The sequence below is a fragment of the Culex pipiens genome, chromosome 2, assembly GCF_016801865.2.
Source record: "Culex pipiens pallens isolate TS chromosome 2, TS_CPP_V2, whole genome shotgun sequence".
Lineage (NCBI taxonomy): Eukaryota > Metazoa > Arthropoda > Insecta > Diptera > Culicidae > Culex > Culex pipiens.
The window spans coordinates 34415919-34430230 of record NC_068938.1 but is presented as its reverse complement, the minus strand read 5'-3'; the positions used below and the strand labels follow the sequence as shown (position 1 = coordinate 34430230).

The window sequence follows — 14312 nt, the reverse complement described above, 5'->3', positions numbered from 1 at the left end:
AACAACTGAATATATTTAATTTAATTTTTTTATGGAATTATGAAAGAATATATCGTTTCAAATCTAATAAATTAAAAAATTGCTACGGTCGCTATTCTAGTCGCTGCTCTGTAAACAGCATACAAAAATAAAAAAAAAACATCCAGAACCTGTTTCGTTCGGTCACTTTTTCGCCTCAGGTGTTTATTTTTTTGCGTCTCCTACCTTTTTGAGATTCCTGTGACCCGATACCGCCGAAAACTATGCGTGCGTGCATGCGGAGGGGACGGAACCGTGGACTGGTTATCCAAAAATATCTTCCAATCGCACGATTGGAATCGATCGATCGAACGGACGGATTGGCGAAACAGGTAAGAAATTCCTGTCATTCGATCGCGTGGACGAGAAAAGGGCTTCGGCGCGTTGGGCTCGATCGGGGGGTGACCACTTTTGGTGGCGGTGGAGGTTCGGGGGTCGTCGCGACGTTTGGGCGCGACACGATTCGTCGGCTGGAATCCCCTTGTGCGGAAAGGTTGAACACAACAAATTGCTAAAAATAAATCTTTAATTTATGATCTGCATTTAAAAAAATGTCCAGGTGTTGTTCGGAGAATTGAAGTTGAGAAAAAAAAAAATGGCGAACGATAGCAGTGAAGAATATTTCAAGAGGCTTGGGTCTTTGTCCGAAGGATCACATTTTTGGGGACACGATCGTTTCCACCTTTCCATGTGGAACTGATCCCGCCAGGGAGTAAATGTGACTCTTTTGCAGCGGAGAAGAATCCCGAAAAAGCCGATTAAGTGACACACCACCGCAGCTTTAATGAGCATTTTATTCAAAGTTTTCTATGAATTCTAAATTATTTTTAATCTCGTCGCAGTTCGGCAGGGCGGCCTTCGCGGCAACCAGGTAGGATTTGGCTTTGGCGTACTGCTTCTGGCGGGCCACCATCACGGCCATGTTGTTCAGGGCCGAGCCGTGCGAGCCGTTGGAGGCGATGGCCAACCGCAGGCAGCGCCGGGCCAGGTGGACGTCTCCGGTAGTCTGTGAACGGAATACGGAGAAGGTTTTACATTACAGTTTGAAATTTTGCCTTGACAAGAACTCACCATCGCCACAAAGCTCAAATTGTACCACACATCGGCCTTCAGCTCGGCGGTAGTTGCCATTCGGATCGCTCGTTGAAAGCAAGGAAATACCAAATCCAGCTGACCCCCGTAAAGGCAGCACAGTCCAATGTTGCAGTACAACTCCGCACTGTGGGCTCCCATCGAGAGGATGCGCCGATAGTAGAGCAGAGCCGTTTCCGGCTGGTTCCCGTAGAAGTAACTGACGGCGATGCACGCGAGTGCCTCCGTGTTCATCGAGTCCAGCTGGGAAATGTGGCGGTAGCGGCGAACCGAGGCCGAAAGGTTTCCGACCAGCTCAAGGACGCGGGCTTGCTGGGTCATTAGGGTGATGTCACCTGGGAGTTGGAGGGAAAATTGTGTGATTAAATACTTTCCTATTCAATGGAAAAATGAGGTCCTAATGAATAGCATCCTAATTTCAAGAACTCGCTGGAGTTAAGACCCGTGGTCCACCGTCGTAACAAGCAAGAGATGTTATGCAAATTAGTAAAAATACACCCTACCTGGCAGTTTCTCCAGCCCATTTTTGCACACCTCCAGCGCCGCCGTCGGTTGATCGATCTTGATGTAGATCCGCGCCAACAGCAGCACCGTATCCGGATGGTACAGCTCGTTGAGGGCCGCCCGCAGGTAGTGTTCCGCCTCGCGCGGACTACCGGTAGCAATGAGGCAGCGTCCTTTCTGGGCGTTCCACCACCACAAACCTTCCCCATTAGTTCGCTTAAGGTTCAACACCGCATCGCACAGGGCCATCGCCTTGCGGATCTCCCCCTCGTGGTAGTACAGATACTGAAACAGTGGCTTCGAGATGGCATCCTTGTCGGCGTACTTGTCCGGATGGAGGCGTGAGATGTGAAACAGTGGCCCGGTTGGATCGCCCACGGCAAACATCGAGGCCGATCCGAGCCGTATGTTCCGCGCGGATCCTGCGGTTCTTGCGGTTTTCAGCGCGGTTTTATTGCCCAAAGTGGATCCCGGCCGTTGCAGCGAAAGCGTCCCCGGACGGGACTGCCAGATATCAAGGAAAAGGAAACGAAAAACCTCACATCAGTAGATCATTTTTAAAAGCCTATTAATATGATTTTGATTACAATGCCGGTAATTGGTCTGCCGGTGCCAGTCCGGGGCCGTGCACCAGCTGCCGTGGCCTTTCCTGCGGCAGAAGCTGCTGCGGTCGTCCGGATCGAGGTGCCCGGCCGCGGGGCCGTTGCGATGGTCTGCGTGTCCAAAATATCCTCTGCCATCGGGGGGAAGCATGAAAGAATGTGTATAATTTGAGGTGTAATTTACTAAAATGCATTTTCGCGTTTTCTCGCGCGCAGAGAGAAGGCAGATAGCCCTCGATGATGGACGGAACGGGCGAATTGCACAAACGGCTCGCTCGCTCGCTCGATGTGATGAGGAAGAAATAATCATAAAAAATTGGATGCAAAAAGGGCAATGCAACCGTGAGTTTGGATGGGGTGAAGAAAGTAAAAATGGGAGAAAAAGAAGATAAATGAAAAATACAAATGAAGGAAGTGACTCTAGAGTGGAGGCGAACCGGGGCAATCACTGCCAATAGGAGTTGGAGTCATGAGAAACTGGTGCAGACAAATGCATCATATCTATATAAATGTTATTAATTAAAATAAAACATTAATTGGAAATAAAAAAACATGCTATTGAAAACATGGAAATATCAACAAATTTGATGCTTCAAGAAACTGGTCTGCATTGCAAAAAAAAAGCATGTGTTATTGGTTTTCTTATCAATGATTTTTTTCTTATTTGTAAAAATCAAAAAAAAAAATCGTTTGTTTGAAAATATCATAACAGTACTTTAAAAAAAATCAGTGATTTTTGTTAAACAAGATTGATTTTTAAATCATTACGATTTGGCAGGAAGAAATTTAAAGAGATTTTTGAATAAGCCCGGACATTCAAAAAAGTGATTCTAAGCACAGAGGAATGCATTATAAATTCCAGTAATATGCGCCTAATTTCCAGAAATTATGAAGTTTTTTGGAAAAAAAAATCTTTCCCCTGATTATTCGGGCCGAGGAGGGGTGACGAGAACCTCTAATAATATTTTCAACAGCTTAAAAAATCTTAAATTAGACTGGTAAATTTTTTTTTGAGCGAAATTAAAAACTTTAAATGGGATTTTTTTTCAAAACATTCAAATAAGTAAAAAAACAAGTCGCCGATTTCCAAGACAAAATGGTGGTCCTAGAAATTCGCTTATTATGAATTTCATTTTTATTTCCTATTTTTCAGATATGATATATAATGTTTCCAAAATCGTCGATATTTTTCCGAATTTGTTATTGGCAATGGTGTCATTATTGAGAACATTTACAACGAATCAACAAAAAAATGTTGACGATATTTGAAACATTAATGTTTACAAATTGGACAACATAGAGTTATCGGATTTGCATTCAGATTTTCTATCAGTGTTGTTTTGCCAAACTTCCCCTTGACTTAAGATGCTTAAATTTGGCGCAGATTTGTGTTTTTGATTTGTATTTATCTTTTTTTTACAAGTTTTTTATTCTTTTTTATTCATTTCACTTTCAAAAGTTTTGAAGTTGTATTAAAAAAATTTGCAACTCTATTTCAAGTTAAGACCAATTTAGTGATAAAGATGAAGCTGAAAATTATTTCCAGATTTTTTGTGTGCTCGAAAAGAAAGAAGAGAAAAGCATCAAACGCATAGGTGGATAAAGTTAGTTTTTTTGTGATAATCTTAACAAAATTAAATTATCAGGTGGTTGCTGAAGAATATTTCAATGCAACTTCTGAAAACACAATTTCTCTAAAATAATGTTGGAAAAATTCGAAAAAAATGAACAAAAATATATATATATGTTTTGGTAATTATCTTGCTTCGGATAATCCAGGCTTCGGAAAATCGAGGATAAGTACAGTCATCCCAAATATTCGGAACACTTTTGTGATAATTTGTCAATAACATGCCAAATGCATCTTTTCTGTCGACCCTATTATTTTTGGGAGCTTTATTTGGACATTCTCTTGCTATTTCACTAGTAACAGTAGTACTTTTAAAACAAAAAACTGCATCTCAAGACTATTTCAATCAGAGCAGCAAAACACTGCCTTTAAATTGCATGTTCCATAATTGTGGAATGTTACTGTGCTTGTCCACAATTGTGGAACACCTGAATTTAACTGATATTTTCTCAAAAAAAGTTATCAGACCATGCATAAAATATAACTAAGCTTGAATTTCGTTGGTTACAGAGAGTGAAGTCATTATTTTGTAAAAAAATATGTACTCAAGTTTGTTTACATTCGTAAAAAATAAGTATTCCAAATTTGTTGATTTAAAGGGACAAAGTTTTTCTTCAAAAACTTAATATTAAAGTAAAAATTTGCAGTTGTTTGATACAGATTCGAAAATCTTTCAAATGAAGGTGAAAGCGAATCACTGACTGACACTGACACAAAACTGTTCCGAATATGAGGGATTACGGAAAACATCTCAAAGAGTGAACAAAGCATGGAAAACACAAAGAAAAGACCTTTTTAAAACGACAACTAAAAGATTGCTGGGATTCCTAACTGGTTAGTTCAAAAGAACACAGAGGCATAGAAAAGTAGGTATATGATTAGGAAAGAAACAGTGGCAGAGGGCTTGATTTTTGGTGCACAGGTTCAAAAAATGATTGCACACCTATATTTTCTAGAGCGTAAGTAAGTTTTCAATTTGAACCATGTAACTTTTAAAAAGCTCGAATAGGAGTATCTCTAGATCTATGGAAAAGTTGAATGAAATAACAACAAGCCAGTTTAAACGAAAACGCAGATCGATATCGTTTTCAGGTCATTCCGTAAAGATGCCATGTTTATCAGTTCAATAAAAATAAAAATTTACATGAATAAATTATAAGCTGGCTGATCACACAACAGACGAATCGAACCGATGCTCACAACACAACACGATACGATACGAAATCCCTCGGCGTTCACCTTCGTTCGCGTAACAAAAATGAGAAGCACCAAAAAATATGTATAATAATAATCAAGATAAAACGAGAGTCTGCAGCAGCAGATGAGGAGTGCGCATAAATAAATTTCCGATACGAAAGTGCAGATAGTGCTGGGTGCTGGTTGCATGTTGCAATTCCTGCATCAAGGGGTGTAAATCAGAAGTGGGTTGGGTTGTTGCCACCGAGCTTACACACAGCGACTCCAGTGCTCTGGACAAGGACTCACCGGCCACGTCGTCGTCGGCCTCGATATCGTCGATGTACACTCGCTGGGTCATAGATCGCATCTTCAGCTCCCAAGGACCTTGATGAAGGGCAGCGTTGTGCTGCAGCAGCTCGTTGCACACCTCGATGCACTCATCATATTTCCGACGACGGAATAATGATACAGCTGCAAAAAATTTGTCCATTATGCAATTTTCTTCCCGGCGAGGCGAGGCTGTTGTGGTCTTCTTGGCTCCGAGGTCTTCCCGGCGAAGGCTCCGGCGAGTCCGTTTCGCTTAATTTCGTTGTAAATTCTTCGCTTTTCGAACTCCGGGCCTTGGCAATCTCTCGCGCAATCTTTTATTATGGAATGGAATACTTTTGAGCCTGGTCGAACCACTTTTTGTGTTCGGGGTCCGCACAACTTCTTCCAGCACAAATGGACGTAAAGCAAAAATGTAGATGTTTTAAATTTGCAACTTGTTCATTCTCTGTTGTGTTATTTTTGGACGTTGTTGTTGTTGTCGATGTCCGTTTCGTCCAGCCAGCAACACATCCCAGCGAACGGATGGGCGATGAATTAATTCGAGGAACACCTCTTTGGCAGCATTATTTTCCTGTTTTGCTCGTCGTTTTAAAGTCGTTATTTGATTTTTCCTTTTGACTTAATTTCCTTCCGCCGTCAATCCGGAGTGCGCAAATAGTCCAATTCCCTCCTGTCAGGCTACAGATTTCTTCGTGTGATGCAATTTCCTGTGTTTCAACAGTCAATCCGAAGTCCAAATTCGTGTTGCTCTTAATTCTATCTTCTGCTGCCAAAATAAAAAATACCTTCAACTTTTCGATAACTTCCTTTCGCAACTTGACGCAAAAAAAAAACTCGTTTTGTGTTGATTTTGTTGCTGTTCTTCGAAGCCAAAATTACCATTTTCGGTTTTTGTTTGTATACAATCGTGGCCATGGCAATCCGACTCATCAAAGTCGCACGCAGTTTGAATGCAAATGTCCCAATAATCGTGCCTTCTATCTCTCTCTCTCTCCCGCTGATTGCAAGAGAGAGCGTACCCACAGCATCAAAAATGGGCAAAAAGAAATTAAATAATCCTCTTGCCATTTAATTTTAATAAACTTTAATAACACGATGCACATAATTTGGATCATTTTCCGCAATCACCGCACGGCGGCCAGTTCCGGCGAGTTGGCGGATAAACAAAGTAGCGCGCGGGAGAGTGAGCAGGATGGAAATGATGAGATGGAAAGAGAGAGAGAGAGAGGGCCTGCTCAAAATGAAACCAAAGCATTGGAATGCGGAAAAGAGAGTCTCGCGGGTAGTTTGGGAGTAGAAATTGTGGCGTGAGAGAGCAGGGAGATTATCAGTGAAAAGAGAGCGGGATAATTTGACTTTTGATTTGACTAGTGACCGGCAGGATGGAGTGTGGTGCACTCTGGTGGATGGTAGTGGAAGTTGTGAAGGTAGGCAGCGTTTTTTAACGTTAGATGGGGATTATCAAAGTTTAAAACTAACCGTGCATTTTTTTTTTAAATATTCTTTAAAATCATCATTTGAACATGTTTAAAACAAGATTAAAACATAAATCATACAAAAGAGTTTTATGAAAAAGTGATGATTTTGACCATTTTTGATCAGTTTTTCGAAGTGTTCAGCCCTAAAATTCAATTGGCATTCATAAGCTAAACAACATGCGACTTCTAGTGTTGAGTAGCAGAACAGAGCGAAGGATGTCGATTGAAATTTTTGCCCGTTGAGGTTATGTATGCGAATTCTGTTTTGTTAAATTCCAGCGTTCAAAACAACTTTTGAGCAAAAATTCGAGCTGATACTTTGTTAACATTTGATGCTCTATCATTTTAAACAATATTTTTTTTCAAAATTATTTTTTTTCATTGCGTTAAAAAGTTTACACTCGTACTACTTGATTTTTTTCTGAAAAGTTGTTCTAAGAGCTGTAAATGCAATTTTAAGTTTGCATTCCTATATAATCGAACAGCGAAAATTTGAATCGTCATTCTTCGATGCTTTGCGCCATCTGTCGGATTTATGGAGCTTTTAATCGCGAATCGTGTGTCTTTGAAAGTATTTTTTTTTCAAAAAGTTTAGCAAGTTTTGCATAAAAATGCATAAACATGACCTTTTAGACGCAATTTCGACGTTTGTTGTGACTCGTGCACTGCTTGAATGTGGGGATTTTCTTGATCAAAAAGAAACAAACCTGATAAACCATAAAATAGTCATAAAATATTCTATCGCCCCAGCAGCTGGACACCGAGTTGTGGCTGAGGACAAAAGCAAAGGCCAGCAGAGCCAACCAAGACTCCTACACAATCCCCCTTCCCTTCCCACGACTTGTCTTTTAACATCAATCCCTTCCCTACTAACCCCGAGTAGGCCGCGGGTAATCGGCTCCTCTCCCACTAACATTTACACAAAAGATCCTCTGTAATTACTCTTAACATTAAGAACAATGTAATTACAAAAGCCGACTCGGTCCTAACCAGGTCCCAGTACCGAAAAGGACCTAATAAAAATAATTTTATGAAAAAAAGTTGATCGACTATGCGTCTCCATCAATTTCATGCTTACAGAATTATGTGCTGGAGACGTTTGATGGGAACAAAAATTCTGAAACAGAAACAAATTTGAAGAATTGGGGCAACACGTTTAGCATAGCATGAAACACTGTGGTATGGCTTTAAATAACATACATAAATATCAAATTGCATTAAGGTGCGATATTATCATGGATAATGTCGTTAATCCCAAGCAATCTTCTCTAAGTTAAACACTTTACTTCAAAACGCAAATATACGTAAAGATAACAGCCAAAGAGCTTCTAGCGATTCAAGCTGTTTTGGCACTGCAATTATTCTGTTATCTCAATTTACGACAATGCTGCCATACCGTATACCAGCCAGTTCAACGCACAGCATGGTTCTGGTTCAAGCAGAAGCATTGCAGCGAAACGCGAGCTTTGCCCGTAGAAACCCGACCAAGTCATGAGCAACAGCAGTTTTATTGCACCAAGGCATTACGAATTCTTGACGAAGCGCTGACAACGAGCGAAAAGTGTTGCATAAACTTCGGGGGATTTCAGGCAGCTAAAGCGTTTTCATCGTTCTCCGTTAGCGGGTAGAGCTTTTGCCAGGGCATGATTATTTTGTAGAGTTCACTTGTTGAGAACGAGCCAGTCGTCTTGCTTGTCTTGTAGTAATAGTCGTCGTTTTACGAGCTGCGAATGATAGACATACATCGCGACATTAGTGAGGATAGTGGAGGAGGGTTGATGATCTTAGTGATTATTCTTGTACCCAAGTGCTGACTTTGGTTTAGTGTATTCAAAAAGAGGGTATATTTTCCACTAATTAAATTACAGTTCACGTTCGTAGCATCAAAACGTTTGATAATTATCATCAAAACTTTCTACATTCTTTTTATGACAGTGAAAATTAAACTGTTCCGTTTTACCTACAAGCATTAACAAAAGTTTACTCCATTCTCTTACCAAATTCACGTACCGCAGTTAGCTTTGAATTGGTGATGATACAAAATCTAGCAGGGAGAAACCAACAAAAAGTACTTGCTATCTTTTTGTAACTTATCCAAAGGGCTTCTTGGCTGGACCAGCAGTGCAAGTGCAGCTCTCATTTTCTGAATCTCTATCCGTCGTCACGTCAGCTCGTGACATGTTTTGCTTCCTGGCCGGCAGACATTCTTAGAAATGGTTGGCAGGGATTCTTAAACATGTTTAATTTTAATTATATATTTGTGTCAAATCGTTTATTGATTGTAATTTACTGACTTTAATTTAATTTTTATTTTGATTTTAAAGAGATTACAAAAAAACCGAACTTAAATGAGCAAACACTTAGATAAACCAAGTTTTCATCATTTGCAGAGCTTGACCTTATGTCTTAAGTTTATGCTTATCAAAGGTAAAAAAAAATGAAAAACATTTTGTAACACGACATGTAATAAAGCTAATTAACAAATTATTAAAATTTACTTGAGCCACCATGCGCCTCCTCCTATGGTATCGCATATGGGTAATTCTCCACCAACTCACACAGCAGTTGGCCCGACCCCTCTTCGATTTTCGTGAAACTTTGTCGTAAGGGATAACTTTTGTTCCTGATCACGAATCCGAGATCCCTTTTTTTGATATCTCGTGACGGAGGGGCGGTACGACCCCTTCCATTTTTGAACAGGCGAAAATAGAGGTGTTTTTCAATAATTTGCAGCGGTGAAACGGTGATGAGATGGAAATTTGGTGTCAAAGGAACTTTTATTTAAAATTGGACGCCCGATTTGATGGCTCACTCAATATTCAGTTTTCAAAACTCTACTATTTTCCATTACTCAACTATGAAATTTTTTGGAACATGTCGTTTTAAGGGAAATTTAATGTACTTTTCAATCTACATTAACCCAGAAGGGTCATTTTTTCTTTTAGAATAATAATTTTCAATTTTTAAATTTCGTGTTTTTTTCTATCTTTGCAGGGTTATTTTTTAGAGTGTTACAATCTTCTACAAAGTTGTAGAGCAGACAATTAAAAAAATGATTTATAAACATAAAGAGTTTGCTTATAAACAACTTGGTTTGTGCGATTTTACGAAAAAAAAGTTTTATAAAAGTTGGTCGTCGTTAATCATGGCCGATCATGGTCACCCGCGACACCCAAGTAACATTTTTTCCAGGAGTTCTACAAGAGCTCTTCAAGATAGCTACAGTATAGCAGTTTGGACCGCGGCAGGATAAAATTTTCTTCAAAACTTCTTCAGGAGTTTGGAAGAGTACTTGAAGTGAGTTTTATCCTACCGCGGTCCGCGGTGCTGTAGCTATCTTGAAGAGCTCTTGTAGAACTCCTGGAAAAAATGTTACTTGGGCAGACATGGACGACGAAAGTAACTTTTTCAAAAAGTATTTTTTCGTAAAATCGCGATAACTCGTGATGGTTGTTCTTGCATTATAAAATTTATAACATTTTCGAATATTTAAATAAAGCTATTGTATTTCAAATACCACAATTGAACACAGATTGAAGAAACCAATGATGCCAAATTCATTTTGTTACCATAAGGATTTGGATGAAAAAGATTCATATAATCATATTTTATTATTTCTATTTCTTTTTTCTATTTTTTTTTATCTGGATGAAGCTTTTTATCACTTTAGGTTAAATTAAAGTACTCAATTTCATACTAATTTTGTATGACTTTCTTGAAATTGTATCGATACTTGTTTAAAAAATTAATGATGCAAAATGATGGAATGATGCATAGAGTTTCAAATTAAAAAAGTAAAAATTAAAACATTACGAAAAAAAATCGAAATCATAAATCAAGAAAGATTATAACACTAATTGAAATAAGAAGCCAGGATTTCAACATTTCAATGAGTAAACATTGGAATATATGAAAATTCTTTTTGCAAGAATACACGATTTGCGGTCTTTTTTATCAAAAATTCAATCGAGTTTTGAATTGGCTCAAACATGCTTAAAATGGTTCTTAACGCAGGGAAATGCATTTCGGATTAATTTCAGTTGGTTACACTAAAATTTCCATTGAAAATTTAACCTTTTTTTTAAGTTTTTTTGTCCCCTGATTTTTTGGGCTGACTCTGCAGGGAAGGTTGCAAAAACTTTTAATAAAATTTGAACCAGCCTTTTATAAAAGTTAAATATTTAAAACAGCCTTCAATAAAACAGTTAAAAATTTAATGTATGAATAAAAAAAAACTTGTTTTAACAAGAATCATAAGACCTTCGTACATCAAAAGTTTTTCAAAATAATCTCCTCAAAACGCGAAAAATAAGAAAAAATGTGGGCAGAGTTAACGGATAAAATGAGTCCTCTAAAATGATAGAACCCCTGCTAGTCCCTTCCAACAAACCAGATGATAACAAAAAGCAATGCACATTTTTGCTGTAAGTACTGGTGGAAAACTTTTTGCCCTCTCCCTCTCTCCTCCCCACTTGGCCCCAAGCCAAAGTGTGGTCCAGGGGAGTGTGCCAAGGTTGAGTGACACATGATGCGCTTCTGCAGCATCATCCCGCGGGCGAGCAGGCAAAAGCATTAATATTCATTCCTCGCCCTGGTCGTCACCAGCTGGCAGAGTTGCATCGAGACTTGCAGTTCTTTGAAGGAGCGAGAGAGGCAAGTCTCGAGGGTGCCGTCACTGATGGTGGCGGTAAAAGTAAAGCACACTTGTTGTTGGGTGGTTCCTCCAGCACACTGGAAAAAAACGTGAGAACTTGCAGGTTCTTGCATGCGGACAAGTAGGGCAAAAACGGTCCTGATGACACGATTTATGCAGATTGTAGCGAATTAAATTTTCACGCGACCAGTTCGTGCCTCGAGTGTGGTTTTTACGCGAGGCAACGGGAGGAAGTGATTTTAAAGTTTTATCCCTTCAACGATTTCACCAGCAATTTCCTGGTTCACTGAGCTTTTCCAGCATTTTCCAACGGAGGGTAATCAACACACGCGGCTGCATTCGACACGTTTCAGAGGTATAATTAATCATGTGTCGTACCCCGAAAACCACACCGCCGTCATCATCATGTGGATGAGTGATTTATTGACATCGTCTTATCTACTCCAAGCTCAATTGGGTGAACTATCCAGCTTCCGGGTTTTGTCCCTTGAGAGAAAGGGACGGAGATGGAGCAAAACCACAAACCACTGATGAGGGAAGCGCGCTAGATGCCACTAATGGCAGCAACTGTGTGCCCGAAGGTTTGAGGTAATTAGCGAACGATCGTTTAAGCTTGCGTGGTTTCGTGGGTGATAAGCCATTAGAGGGAAACTTGAAGCCGAGAGGGATTTTCCAGTAATAAGATACATTCATGGGTTCGGAGGGATTTGAACGTAAGCAAGCTGTTTCAACACTTTAAAAATCAAGTTTGTTATTTTGAATGATTCAACATTTCGTATTTTGGGTTATTTTGAAGTTAGAACACACTCACACGGTGTGTTTCCTAGAACAAATTTAAGATAAAAAATTCGGCAAGTCTGATAATTGGCACCATGAAAGAAGGGCTCTTTCCGGACATTTTGCGGGGTCCGGCGAAATATTTTGTCGGGGGATCTAGAGCAACTTTTTTTTTTGATGGTTTTTTTTTCATTTTTATAAAATTTTACTTCAGAAAAGTTGATTAAAATCGATGGATTCATGTTCATATCCATCAAATTTCTTATGAATGTGCCTCAAGCGACTCTAAATAACATATTTGCCCTCAAATCAAAAGTTTCCAACCCAAATTTACCATTCTTTGAAATAACCCTCAAACAATGAACACCGTCTGCTGAGTTTTTTTTAATAATTCTAATAAAACAATTACAATAAATTTACATAAGTTTTATGTCCAAGCAAAATGTTTTCATCCTTTAAAATATCATAGTAGGCGGTGTTCATCGTTTGGATGGGAATCAAATCCACAAAATGGAAAAAGTCACGAAATTGGGTATATCTCTGCTTATATTGAACCAAAATTGATACTTTTTTATAGAAATTGTTCAGAATACTATTCTCTACAATGTGATTGAATCGAAAATGTTTTTAAATATTTTAGTGTTGTATGGCAGAGGATTGAAAAAATAATGTTGGGAACGTTTTTGGGTAATAAATAGCTTTTAAATGAAATACTCTAAGTTTAGCAATGGTTTAAGCTCGAATTTGTATCCGGGCCATCTGTTGCTGTATTTTAAGACAAATCGTACAAAGAAAAGATTTTTATTCGGTCACTTGAGGCACATTCGTAAGAAATTTGAAACATGAACCCATCGATTTCCAACGAATGCAAAAAACTTTTTCAAAACTTTTTTTCGTAAAATCGCGATAACTCGTGATGTTTATAAGCAAACCCCTTATGTCTATATATCAAAATTTTTGTAATTGTCTGCTTTACAACTTTGTAGAACATTGTTACACTCTAAAAAAAACCCCTGCAAAGTTAGAAAAAACGCGAAATTTTAAAATGAAAATTTTTGTTCTAAATGAAAAAATGACCCTTCTGGGACAATGTAGATTCGAAAAGTACATTAAATTTTCCATAAAATGACATGTTCCAAATTTTTTTACAGTCGAGTAACGGAAAATGGGAGAATTTTTAAAACTTTTTTAGTGTTTTTTTCGATGAAAAATACGTTTATTTGGAATTCTGAGTACGCCATCAAATCGGGCGTCTAATTTTACACAAAAGTCCTTTTGACACAAAATTTCTATCTCATCACCGTTTCAGGCTGCAAATTGTTGAAAAATACCTCTTTTTTCACATGTTCAAAAATGGAAGGGGTCGTACCGCCCCTCCGTCACGAGATATCAAAAAACGGACCTCGGATTCGTGATCAGGGACAAAAGTTACCCCTTAGGACAAAGTTTTACGAAAATCGAATAGGGGTCGGGGCAACTGCTGTGTGAGTTGGCAGAGAATTACCCAAATAATACTGCCTTCTAAGATGTTTTTAAAGGTTTTTATAGAATTAATAATAGATGTGTAAAAGAACCGTCATCAGGGGTGACATTGGGTCTGGGGGGGTGAGATTGGGTCAAACGAATTTCAGTATGTCACCCATGGTAATGGTATTTTAAATTTTACTGCGGTAGTGTAAAAATAAGAGATTTTTTAAAGTTTTAAATTACTCAAATCACACAAATAAAAAATTGCACAATTTGCTAAGATTTTCTCTTCTTTGAAAATAGAGCGAAATCCATGTTTTCAAAACAACAAATTTGGTCATCTTTACAGAATTAAAAAAAGAAGAATCTCTTAAAATGAAACTACACAAGCCTAACTTATTTCCCAGAAAATTAAATAAAGTTGAAAAAATAGTTGAAAGATTTTTTCTGAGAATAACTACACAGCTAAAAAAGTAGTAAACCAGCTGCGTGTAAGAGGCCTGGGTGTAAAATAAATATTGCATTATTTTATGCAATTTTATGTGATTTTACACCCTGAAATATGTAGCCCATCAGTATAG

The 14312-nt window shown here is 38.6% G+C and overlaps 1 protein-coding gene across 1 annotated transcript; it reads right to left on the bottom strand.

The window, feature by feature from the left end:
* Nucleotides 1-776: 776 nt before the first annotated feature.
* Nucleotides 777-6268, bottom strand: LOC120415725 (tetratricopeptide repeat protein 8). The gene is made up of 5 exons (XM_039577321.2): nt 5332-6268; nt 2202-2347; nt 1614-2118; nt 1090-1445; nt 777-1024 (listed from the first exon to the last, which is right to left on the bottom strand). Exons 1-5 carry the CDS (start codon nt 5513-5515, stop codon nt 812-814), a joined length of 1404 nt encoding a protein of 467 aa, XP_039433255.1. The 5' UTR covers nt 5516-6268; the 3' UTR covers nt 777-811.
* Between the last annotated feature and the right edge of the window lie 8044 nt (nt 6269-14312).